Source organism: Liolophura sinensis, chromosome 1, assembly GCF_032854445.1.
Source record: "Liolophura sinensis isolate JHLJ2023 chromosome 1, CUHK_Ljap_v2, whole genome shotgun sequence".
In the NCBI taxonomy this organism is placed as follows: Eukaryota; Metazoa; Mollusca; class Polyplacophora; order Chitonida; family Chitonidae; genus Liolophura; species Liolophura sinensis.
The window spans coordinates 4343044-4355682 of NC_088295.1; the positions used below are offsets into that span (position 1 = coordinate 4343044).

Below are 12639 nucleotides of genomic sequence, written 5' to 3' on the forward strand. Positions count from 1 at the left end.
AACATTCCACACCTGTATTACTGTAGGGATCCTAACATTCCACACCTGTATTACTGTAGGGATCCTAACACTCCACACCTGTGTTACTGTAGGGATCATAACATTCCACACCTGTGTTACTGTAGGGATCCTAATATTCCACACCTGTGTTACTGTAGGGATCCTAATATTCCACACCTGTGTTACTGTAGGGATCATAACATTCTACACCTGTGTTACTGTAGGGATCCTAACATTCCACACCTGTATTACTGTAGGGATCCTAACATTCCACACCTGTATTACTGTAGGAATCCTAACATTCCACACCTGTATTACTGTAGGGATCCTAACACTCCACACCTGTGTTACTGTAGGGATCCTAATATTCCACACCTGTATTACTGTAGGGACCCTAACAATCCACACCTGTGTTACTGTAGGGATCCTAACATTCCACACCTGTATTACTGTAAGGATCCTAACACTCCACACCTGTATTACTGTACGCTTTTGTTACCAAATGTGCCGGTTTGTTACCTCGGCTATGCGGACGGACTCACAAAACATGACAGACTGGCATTTTGCGTCAAGGTAAACAAACTTCTAATGCAACATCTAGAGCTTTTTGACATCTGATAGTTATTTTAATGACATCTGATGATAGCAACTGAGTTCAGAAAACTTAATCTGGGAGAGTGGGCTACAGGATGCTTGCAAAACAGCACATTGTGTGCCTTCTGTTTGCTAACTGACTTGTAAGTCTAAAATCATTCACAAGTCTCACATTAAAAAGAATTCATGAATGTTTATTCCACAATAAAAACAATGATAAATTTATTTCTGAACAAAACAGTTCAACAAGAATTAAGAACAGTATATCACTTCGGCATAGCTTGAACCTTGTTAAGAATGCTGTCCAATATGAAGTTATTATACAAACACATTAGATGAAGGCTTTGAAACTTCTAAAATATATTGGGCATATTGCATTTGGTATTAAAGCAATTGTTCACTTTGCATTTCCAGAGTTCGTCTGGCATTAATCACAGCCAGTGTTGTCAGGCCAGGTTCCCACCAGACCCACCATACATGTCACAGTACAACCTTGCAGCAGTCTCACTTAGCTAGGAACATTTCCACACTATAATAGCTGATGTACCCCCAAAGAACATGTACAGTAAGTTTTTAACTTCATGTGTTATCTCAAATCCAAAGCCTTCTCCAACCACAGCATGCCATGAGGCTCCAAACTTCTTGTCCATTGTGTCCTTAATCATTTTGGCTGCAGCCTGAAATAAGATCAGATTTAAATGTGATCATCTATACCTTTAGCATCTATAATTCATATAACATATAACATTAGGACATGTGCTAATTCAGTATATGCTATATGTAAGTAAACGGAAAATACTTTGGGCTTGATTAATCATGTAGGTGTATATTAAACTAAATATACTGACCTATGTCAGATTAAAACAATGTTCTGTAAAAGACTATCTATAGAGGTGGACTAAAGTAAAGTATGGGGTCCCATGTTTGTTAAACACGTGAGTATATGTTATACTCATGCAAACAGTGGCCATAATCACTTCAGCCTATGCAGACTTAGACCTGATGATCTATGCTACATTAAATCTCTGGGTCTTTCGTTTAAAACTTTGGGTCTATTCGAGACCGCAGACATCCAAACATTTCCCATTTTATTCACGCCATCATGCTTGCTAGCTCACACACAGCAGTGAAAACATTGTCTAAATAACATGGGAGTTAATACAAAAGTCTACTTCATGGTCTCATAAGTCCAAAACCAGGTTTGTTGATGTCCACAATTTATATCTTCTGTGCACATTGTCCTGTTGCCTTACATACTATAATTTCTGGTTATTATCAGTTGTACTTCTCTGAATATTGTCCAATGTTGTTCATCTCCCTATACCTCCCTATGGTCATTGTCTGCTTGCCGCTGCCACATACAAGTAAAGTACCCCGATGACAGCAGTTTCAAATGTTGACTTAAATATGTTGTTCTTTGTTTGCTTAAACATTTCCAGGTTTTTCATTTCAATACTCACTTCATTGTTTGAGGCAAATTTTTCACATGCTGTCACACATAACTCCATGGTTTCAGTTTTCATTTCATCATTCATGTCAGAATGCTGTAAAAACATAAATATCTACTGTAGATCTTCATTTTATCTGAGAAATGAGGAATCTGACCAACAATTAAGAAGTAAATCACAAGAAAAACTACAGGTTTACTATTGATTCCGAAATGTATAAATGGTCTTTGATTAATTTACAAACAATTACACTTTTGTACAGTATTTCAGGTTTTACAAAATAAGTGGAGAAACCAACCAGTCTTGATGGAGAGCTTTACTTTCAGGTCACATGTTACATGATTTGACACAGTATGATATCTCCATGTTTTCATGGCTGTGCGAAAAATACCTACCTCTCAACAACAAACAGCATGAGCCTAAGCCACCATAAATTGGCACTGGAGTAAAGCCATATGGCTAAGCCATTGATCCTTGTCAGGCAGAAGGAATGCTGTTATAAGCTGAAGTTTTGAAACAGTCAAATCTCTTACTTGTTCTTGGTCGCATACTCCTTCTGTTACCCACAACATGGCAGGGAAACAGTAGCAGTGCAGAAATCAGCATGCCAACGGGTTAGTGTAATAACACGATGACTTGACATACTGGTTCAAGACTGTTTAATATATATGAAAAGCATTACCCCTTACCTTGCTCGGAGATTTGGCTATTAGTATTTCAAAACAAGAGTCGCTTCGGCCGGTCACTGACGTAGCCATTTGACTTAATTTTACACCTCCACCAAATTCATGGTGGCTTAGGCGATGTCCTAAACATATGCATTTGTTTTAGAAAGGTAGGCAGTTTTCAACCAGCTACAAAGACATGGAGATATAACTCTGGGTCAAGTCTGCTGAATTATGAAGCTCACGATACAACAACAACAGTCAGCTCTGCACAATTGTGAACAAATTGCGAAGAACTTACACGAATCAAAGGATAAGTGTGAACCCTTTTAACGTCTGCATCCACTGCCTTTTTCTCTTCTGTTGCTTCTGCCATATTTCCACGATTTTGTTACCCACTCCAAAGACGCTGGAGGTTATTTTACGATATCTGTGTTCGCGCACCGGGCTTTCCTTAGAAAGCAAGCTACGCGGTAACCACGGAGACGGCGCATGCGGAGGAGCGCAGGTCTCGTTTTAGATTGGTTACCATTTCCGGGTACGAACATGTGCTTCCGGTATCGGGTAAACTTTGAAGAAGTCATCGTCATATTGTTTCTGTCAGATTTTAGGGATTGATCCAGTATTATGGGAGGAGAAATTGAATCACATGCTCGAGTCAGAGCGTATGTTCGGGAGCAATGGAATGCACTGTCTTCGTCGTCGGACGCTGATCAGAAAATAACTATTTTGAGAGACGTAGCCTGTTTATTGCCGACATCAGCAACAAAATCCCATCCAGAGTTCAAAGATACAGAATCGTTCAACAAAGCCAGGGACATTTTCACAAAATATCATTATTCTCGATTTGCGGGAAATTTGCTCGACCTGCTGTCACATGACTGGGTGTCAGATCTTCCTCGAAAGGCTATACGGAATGTGATTGACGAGTTCTATTTGAAGGGCTCCCCCCAGGATGTGTTTCCCATTCTTTGCACAGCGGTGTACACTTCCCCGTGAGTGGAACAGAGCTGTCAGTTCTGCAGCTAATGAACTTTGATATACTTATGCAGTTACACAGTGTATACATTAACATATCCTAGAGGTTATAGTTTATGCCTAAATTGATAATATATCTTGTGGCAGTATTTATAGTTTCGAGCACCCTAGTTTGTCGCAAGGAGCAGGAGATGATAAATAACGTGGAGTTAAATGGGCAAAATTACGATTTTTGCTGATTCCTAAAGTTTCAAGAACTACCAGACATTGAAACTATCACATCTTAACGCTTTGCAAATTACTGTTCCAGAAAGAATGTCTTAGTACCTGAAAGCTATATTTTTCCTAAAATCTTCTTCAATACCTATCTCATCTTGTGTTAAATTTGTTTTGTTTCACCTCCAGTACTGTAGTTACCTAAATTGATAGTGAAGTGATGTTGATTTTCATAGAAAACTGAACTCTAAGCCATGGAAGGTTATGGCATGCAATAATACCCCGACAGCTGAACACAACAGAAATTACAGCAAACATATTGCAAAATTAATAGACAGTACTCATCGGCTGTATTTGTTGAAGCAAATCAGTGACAGACGTCATGTGTTTTTCTCTATACTGTATGTTATTTTTTCCAGGCCAAGCTATAAGCAGAGCAAATCCGTATTTCTTCTTGAGGAGTTCTTTAGACTTGACCTGCTGAAGATGATCTTTCTGAATCAGGTAGAAAAACACTCTGTCAGTACATCTGAGACAGTCAGTCAAGCAGAGATGTGGGATGAGTTAGTGTCTCTCATCTCTTCATTCCCTGATAAAATGGCAAATGCTCTTAAAAAGCAAATTAGGTGAGTTTGAGGGTTAGACAGATTAGCCTTAATATCTTCACATTATAATCTGTTCAACATGTTTACATTTTATTTTGTTCATTAATAATTAAATTGAGTAGCAAAGTTTATTTTGCAATCTTCAAATACAGCTACACCTACAACTGGTATACATAAATGTTACTCGTGTTTTATAATATCTGTCTTACGTCTGTGTTATACTTTATTTCCCATCAATTTTAACAAAACAAATTTAAAAAAAATATGATAATGGTGTTACACATTATACCATACAGCAATAAGAAATGGATTATTTACAACAATTGGAGGAGAAAAAGATACATTTGAACACTCTATTATTTCTGATGTTCATTACAGTCAGGTGTTTATGCCATCCAGTTACATCCGGATAATTAGCACCTGTTTAGTGGAAGGCCTGGAAAAGTGTCACATGCTCTTATTGGAGGGAAAAGATTGTTCTCTGGAGTTCAGTAGCCAGGTTCTGGGGAAGTTATGTCTGTCTGGATATTCGGGTGAGTGTAGTGATAAAGTTCTGAGAAAGGTATGTCTGTTTGGGTTTTCAGAGGAGTTCAGTGATCAAGTGCTGGGGAAACTCAGTCAGTCTGCCTGAGCATTTAGGTGAGTTCATTGATCAAGTCCTTGGAAAAGTCAGTCTGGGTATTCGGGAGAGATCAGTGACCCAGTGCTGTGGAAACTTTGTTTAACTGGGTATTCAGTTGAGTTCAGTGATTAAGTACTGGGGAAATTCTGTCTGTGTGGGTATGTTGAGATCAGTGATCAAGTGCTGGGGAAACTCAGTTTGTCTGGGTATTCGGGAGAGGTCAGTGACCCAGTGCTGGGGAAACTTTGTCTACCTGGGTATTGAGTTGAGTTCAGTGATCAAGTTCTGGGGAAACTCTGTCTGTCTGGGTACTCAGTTGACATCAGTGATCAAGTGCTGAAGAAACTCTGTCTGTTCAGGTATTCAGTTGAGTTCAGTGATCAAGTGCTGGGAAGACTCAGTCATTCTGTTCAGTGATCAAGTACTGGGGAAATTCTGTCTGTGTAGGTATGTTGAGATCAGTGATCAAGTGCTGGGGGAACTCAGTCTGTCTGGGTATTCGGGAGAGATCAGTGACCCAGTGCTGGGGAAACTTTGTCTACCTGGGTATTCAGTTGAATTCATTGATCAAGTGCTGGGGAAACTCTATCTGTCTGAGCATTTAGGTGAGTTCGGTGATCATTGATCAAGTGCTGGAGAAACTCAGTCTGTCTGAGCATTCAGGTGAGTTCGGTAATCAAGAGCTGGGGAAACTGTCTTTCTGAGCATTCAGATGAGTTCAGTGATCAAGTGCTGGAGAAACTTAGTCTGTCTGAGCATTCAGGTGAGTTTGGGGATCAAGTGCTGAGGAAACTCAGTCTGTCTGAGCATTCAGGTGAGTTCATTGATCAAGTGCTGGGGAAACTGTCTGTCTGAGCAATCAGGTGAGTTCAGTGATCAAGTGCTGGGGAAACTCAGTCTGTCTGAGCATTCAGGTGAGTTCAGTGATCAAGTGCTGGGGAAATTCTGTCTGCCTGAGCATTCAGGGGAGTTCAGGTACCTGGCTATGCATGAATTTCGTGACCCAATCCAATTTGTTCAGGACATGAAACACATGGTTGTGGCTCATATATTAATATTAGAAATTAAAAAATGATAATTTTTACTGATTAAATACCATGTAATAGGTTTTGATTCTTGAATTTTGTCAAAAACCAGGTATGTTTTTGTATGTTTACAGAGACTTTGTGGAAACACTTATTGCCATCTCTACTGGTTTTCGTGAGGAGGGATTTTGTGTGGGTTCGTTTGTGTGAGAGGTTAATAACTGGTATACCTGACAGGTGTATGGAATCAGTGATCATTCCAGTGCTGACATCAGTACCTTGGTAAGGGGTGAATTTACCTCTACAGCTTGGTAAGGGGTTACATTTTACCTCTTCAGCTTGATAAGGGTTGAATTTTACCTTTACAGCTTGGTAAGGGTTACATTTTACCTCTTCAGCTTGATAAGGGTTGAATTTTACCTCTACAGCTTGGTAAGGGTTACATTTTACCTCTTCAGCTTGATAAGGGTTGAATTTTACCTCTACAGCTTGGTAAGGGTTACATTTTACCTCTACAGCTTGATAAGGGTTGAGTTTTACCTCTACAGCTTGGTAAGGGTTACATTTTACCTCTACAGCTTGGTAAAGGATGCATTTTACCTCTACAGCTTGTTGAGGGTTACATTTTACCTCTACATCTTGGTAAAAGGGTTACATTTTACCTCTACAGCTTGTTCAGGGATGCATTTTACCTCTACATCTTGGTAAAAGGGATGCATTTTACCTCTACAGCTTGTTGAGGGTTACATTTTACCTCTACATCTTGGTAAAAGGGTTACATTTTACCTCTACAGCTTGTTGAGGGTTACATTTTACCTCTACAGCTTGTTAAGGGTTACATTTTACCTCTACAGCTTGTTGAGGGTTACATTTTACCTCTACGGCTTGTTGAGGGATGCATTTTACCTCTACAGCTTGTTAAGGGTTACATTTTACCTCTACAGCTTGTTGAGGGTTACATTTTACCTCTACAGCTTGGTAAAAGGGTTACATTTTACCTCTACATCTTGGTAAAAGGGTTACATTTTACCTCTACAGCTTGTTGAGGGATGCATTTTACCTCTACAGCTTGTTAAGGGTTACATTTTACCTCTACAGCTTGTTGAGGGTTACATTTTACCTCTACAGCGTGGTAAAAGGGTTACATTTTACCTCTACAGCTTGTTGAGGGATGCATTTTACCTCTACAGCTTGTTAAGGGTTACATTTTACCTCTACAGCTTGTTGAGGGTTACATTTTACCTCTACAGCTTGGTAAGGGTTACATTTTACCTCTGTACCTTGGTAAAAGGGTTACATTTTACCTCTACAGCTTGTTGAGGGTTACATTTTACCTCTACAGCTTGGCAAGAGTTAATAAGGCATATATTTTAATTTCATCACATTTTACCTCTGTACCATGGTAAGGCCTACATGTCACCTCTACACCTGTGCATGTTGTTAAGGGCTCATGTTACACTAGACCTTGGCAAGAAATACATTTTATGGCTACACGTGACATTTTACATCTGCGTCTTGGTGAGAGATGCACATTTCCTGTACACCTTGGTGAGAGATATTCTTTACCTGTACATCTTGGTGAGAGATACACTTTACCTGTACACCTTGGTGAGAGATACACTTTACCCGTACACCTTGGTGACAAATACACTTTACCCATACACCTTGATGAGAGATGCACTTTACCCATACACCTTGGTGACAAATACACTTTACCCGTACACCTTGGTGACAAATACACTTTACCTGTACACCTTAGTGAGAGATACACTTTACCTGTACACCTTGGTGAGGGATACACCTTACCTGTACACCTTGGTGACAGATCCACTTTACCTGAACACCTTGGTGAGAGATAAACCTTACCGGTACACCTTGGTGACAGATACACTTTACCTGTAACTCCATTTTACCTCTATATCTTGGTAACGGCTGCAGCTTTATGTTAGGAAATTTAGAGGAAGCTCCACTTTCCGCTACACGTAAATCTGACTGCCATCGTATGGTGAAAAATTCCTGGGTTGTGTTAGCCCAGCATTAAACACTAATGAAATAAATAGACTAAATTTACCTCTACACCTCAGTGAATGACCAAGGCTTAATTTTTAATGTCAGGATTATTTATTTATCTGTACCGTGTTTATACGCTGTGCTCAAGAAATCACTTGTGTAATGATTGTCATGTTTAAGGTTGAAAGAAAGCGGAGTGCCCTATGAACTACTGACCTTTACCACTTACCTGACTAACCTTCTGACTTAAAGCTGCAGTGAAAACAGTACCTTTAGAATCTGAAACTGTGCTGTTTGCATTGTGTAACTGAACATAACTTTCCTAGATGTTTATTTCAGGTTTGGAATGGTTGAAAGCCTCTTGGGAGACTCTGTCGTTCACAAACATAAACTGCAATACCTGCTGTGTACAAAACTTCTGTTAATGAGATATTTTGAACAGGTGAATCCCATTTTTATGTTCATTTTGTTTCATCAGCATGGCATAGTTAAGAATCAGACAGTATTTTACTTTGAAGATCAGTTTGATTCACCTTACTCAAGCAATGAATGGATGGAAGTTTTATTTACTGAATGAGTCACCAATGCGGTCACTTGGAGTTCAAGTCCAGCTCAAGCTGGCTCCCTCCAGCTGTAGGTGGAAAGCTTCAGCAGCAACCTTCGCATGGTTGTGGGTTTCCTTGTGCTCTCTTTCCTCACACCACCATAATGCTGGTCTCCGTCATAGAAGTGAAATATTCTTGAGTACAGTATAAAACACCAGTCAAATAAATAAATAAGTGCTGAGTTAATGGATTAATTCTGAGGGGATGATGACAATCACTAAGGGAATGAATATAACCATAGAGGGGATGAATATGATACTATTATAAAGGCGATCAATATGATAGTCACTATTATAAAGGGGATGGATATGATGATAATGGAGGGGATGGATATGATACTCACTATTATAAAGGGGATGGATATGATACTCACTATTATAAAGGGATGGATATGATGATAATGAGGGGGGATGGATATGATACTATTATAAAGGGGATGGATATGATGATAATGAACGGGATGGATATGATACTATTATAAAGGAATAGATGAATCTGTTAGACACTGAGGGAATGGATTTGTTAGTCACTGAGGCAGTGGATGTGTTAGTCACTGAAGGAGTTGGTGTGTTGGTCACTGAGGGAGTGTGTGTGTGTGTTGGTCACTGAGGGAGTGTGTGTGTGTTGGTCACTGAGGGAATGGATTTGTTAGTCACTGAGGGAATGGATGTGTTAGTCACTGAGGGAGTATGTGTGTTAGTCACTTAGGGAACTGAGGGAATGGATCTGTTAGTCACTGAGAGATGTTTTAGTCACTGAGGGAATAGATGTGTTGGTCACTGAGAGAGTGGATGTGTTAGTCACTTAGGGAACTGATGTATTGGTCACAGAGAGGGGATGTGTTAGTCACCCAGGGAATGGATCTGTTAGTCACTGAGGGAATAGATATGTCAATAACGGAGAGAGTGGATGTGTTGGTCACTGAGGGAATGGATGTGTTAGTCACTGAGGGAGGGAGCATGTTAGTCTCTGAGGGAATGGATTTGTTAGTCACTGAGGCAGTGGATGTGTTAGTCACTGAGGGAGTTGGTGTGTTGGTCACTGAGGGAATGGATTTATTGGTCACTGAGGGAATGGATCTGTTAGTCACTGAGGGAGTGAGTGTGTTAGTCACTGAGCGAATGGATTTGTTAGTCACTGAGGCAGTGGATGTGTTAGTCACTGAGGGAGTTGGTGTGTTAGTCACTGAGGGAATGGATTTATTGGTCACTGAGGGAATGGATCTGTTAGTCACTGAGGGAGTGAGTGTGTTAGTCACTGAGCGAATGGATTTGTTAGTCACTGAGGCAGTGGATGTGTTAGTCACTGAGGGAGTTGGTGTGTTGGTCACTGAGGGAATGGATTTATTAGTCACTGAGGGAATGGATATGTTAGTCACTGGGGGAGTGTGTGTGTTAGTCACTGAGGGAATGGATGTGTTAGTCACTGAGAGATGTGTTAGTCACTGCGGGAATAGATGTGTTGGTCACTGAGAGATTGGATGTGTTAGTCACTTAGTTGTTTAAACTGTGTGTCCTCGATGACTTGTTAAGCTAAAGTGTTACTCTCCCCGCTGCTACTCAGCCCCTGACCCATATGGTTCAGACTTGTATCAAGCTCTTGTTTGTTGAGCTGTGTATGTCAGAAGGTTTTTCAGATACTGACAAGGCGTGGTGGTTTACTCCAAGCATTCTGCATTCCTCCCTTATACCTCACTGCCATATGTAAGTGACAAATTTGTGAGCCAAGTGTTAAACCCCAATAAAAGTACATGTATGTTGAACGTGAGTGAATAAAGCCATTAGTCACAGATTGCACTGCATCAAGATTAGAGTTTACAACATATTATCATGGCTGTTTTTCGTTTTGCAGACACTTCTGCTCCAGAATGTGCTTGGATACTTGGCCTCCTCTCACACAAGGAAACCTTTGTTCAAATCTGTAAGTTGTGGTGAAATCAAAACAGTGGTGATTCTCTACACCGTAAAGAGCGGAACCTGTTTTAGACATAATACAGGTAGACAGGAGTAGGTTTATTGTGTTTATTTTCCTCCATGTCTGCTATCCCTTAATCTCAAGGACATGAGTTGTCTATATCATAAATTGTATACTGTAGTAAGGAGCTACAAGTGGTCTAGTTGAATAATTGCAATAATTACCTTGTCACTTGTGTAGAACTGTGTTTGCCGCGAGGGATTATACAATGTGCCCACCTTGTTGTGTCTGTTGTCAGTGTATGATCCGTGTACTGCAAGTCTGGGTGGATGGCAGTGCCATAAAGCGCACCTCATACCAGCAGCATTACTACCTGTCCAAGGCCCTCTTGATCTGTCTGTCGTTTGTAAAGGAGGGAGAGCAAAATGATTATCAAGGTAACAGTGGGGTCAGTATAGGGTCATTTTATATGGGCGTATTTGTACACTACTAGTAAGAAAAACTGTGCATGCCTTATTAGCAGTTGGTTACTGCCAAACTTTAACCTGATAGTTTGTAGGTTATGTATTTCATCAGAATAATTATCTCTTTGTTACTAAAAATTCGGAGACTTCAGGTTAACCACCTGCTGTTTGTTACCTGACAGAGTCTCTGGGTATACATGTGTGGGTGTACAGATGTAGTCCAGTCTAACCACCTGCTGTTTGTTACCTGACAGAGTCTCTGGGTATACATGTGTGGGTGTACAGATGTAGTCCAGTCTAACCACCTGCTGTTTGTTACCTGACAGAGTGTCTGGGGTATACTGATGAGGGGTGTACAGATGTAGTCCAGTCTAACCACCTGCTGTTTGTTACCTGACAGAGTCTCTGGGTATACATGTGTGGGTGTACAGATGTAGTCCAGTCTAACCACCTGCTGTTTGTTACCTGACAGAGTCTCTGGGTATACATGTGTGGGTGTACAGATATAGTTCAGTCTTACCACCTGTTGTTTGTTACCTGACAGAGTGTCTGGGGTATACTGATGAGGGTATACAGGTATAGTCCAGTCTAACCACCTGTTGTTTGTTACCTGACAGAGTGTCTAGGGTATACTGATGAGGGTATACAGGTATAGTCCAGTCTAACCACCTGTTGTTTGTTACCTGACAGAGTGTCTGGGTATACTGATGAGGGTATACAGGTATTGTCCAGTCTAACCACCTGTTGTTTGTTACCTGACAGAATGTCTAGGGTATACTGATGAGGGTATACAGGTATTGTCCAGTCTAACCACCTGTTGTTTGTTACCTGACAGAGTGTCTGGGTATACTGATGAGGGTATACAGGTATTATCCAGTCTAACCACCTGTTGTTTGTTACCTGACAGAATGTCTAGGGTATACTGATGAGGGTATACAGGTATTGTCCAGTCTAACCACCTGTTGTTTGTTACCTGACAGAGTGTCTAGGGTATACTGATGATGGTGTACAGGTATAGTCCAGTCTAACCACCTGTTGTTTGTTACCTGACACCTGTTGAACCACCTGTTGTTTGTTACCTGACAGTGTGTCTGGGGTATACTGATGAGGGTATACAGGTATTGTCCAGTCTAACCACCTGTTGTTTGTTACCTGACAGAGTGTCTGGGTATACTGATGAGGGTATACAGGTATTGTCCAGTCTAACCACCTGTTGTTTGTTACCTGACAGAGTGTCTGGGTATACTGATGAGGGGTATGCAGTCTCATCTGGGTAGTTCTGACCCTAAGATTCGCTCCCTGGGGATGGTAGTGGCAGAGAGCTTGACCAGAACCCTGCAGCCTCATGGACCACAACTGACATTTGAGGTAATCACAAGGTTTTGTTACCATTGTCTATACATTGTGGTGCACGTATGTGTTATTGTAATGTGTATGTGTTGTCATGTGCCTATGTTTTTGTCATGTGTGGATATATTGTTGTCATGTGGATA

General features: G+C 40.6%; 2 protein-coding genes across 2 annotated transcripts in view; one reads left to right on the forward strand and one right to left on the reverse strand.

Moving 5' to 3' along the window:
* Window positions 1–772: 772 nt before the first annotated feature.
* LOC135461678 (dynein axonemal light chain 4-like) lies at window positions 773–3161 on the reverse strand. Its single transcript, XM_064738870.1, has 3 exons — window positions 3009–3161; window positions 2055–2138; window positions 773–1271 (listed from the first exon to the last, which is right to left on the reverse strand). The coding sequence occupies exons 1-3, from the start codon at window positions 3081–3083 to the stop codon at window positions 1107–1109; spliced, it is 324 nt and encodes a 107-aa protein (XP_064594940.1). The 5' UTR covers window positions 3084–3161; the 3' UTR covers window positions 773–1106.
* Window positions 3162–3256: 95 nt separating this feature from the next.
* The window catches only part of LOC135478080 (telomere length regulation protein TEL2 homolog), a 31489-nt gene continuing 22106 nt past the window's right edge, over window positions 3257–12639 (forward strand). Inside the window, exons 1-8 of the mRNA XM_064758354.1 lie at window positions 3257–3702; window positions 4321–4527; window positions 4885–5039; window positions 6288–6435; window positions 8503–8605; window positions 10620–10688; window positions 10981–11119; window positions 12378–12514. Coding sequence (XP_064614424.1) covers window positions 3335–3702; window positions 4321–4527; window positions 4885–5039; window positions 6288–6435; window positions 8503–8605; window positions 10620–10688; window positions 10981–11119; window positions 12378–12514 — 1326 coding nt within the window. The 5' untranslated portion in view covers window positions 3257–3334. The remainder of the gene's footprint in view (window positions 3703–4320; window positions 4528–4884; window positions 5040–6287; window positions 6436–8502; window positions 8606–10619; window positions 10689–10980; window positions 11120–12377; window positions 12515–12639) is intronic.

Excerpts from the sequence above, each read along its gene's own strand:
- LOC135461678 (XM_064738870.1), bottom strand. The coding sequence starts at position 3,083 with ATGGCAGAAGCAACAGAAGAGAAAAAGGCAGTGGATGCAGACGTTAAA. Across the intron at positions 2,139-3,008 it reads ACACTTATCCTTTGATTCGT|CATTCTGACATGAATGATGA; the intron begins GTAAGTTCTTCG and ends ATGTTTTTACAG. Across the intron at positions 1,272-2,054 it reads AATTTGCCTCAAACAATGAA|GCTGCAGCCAAAATGATTAA; the intron begins GTGAGTATTGAA and ends ATCTTATTTCAG.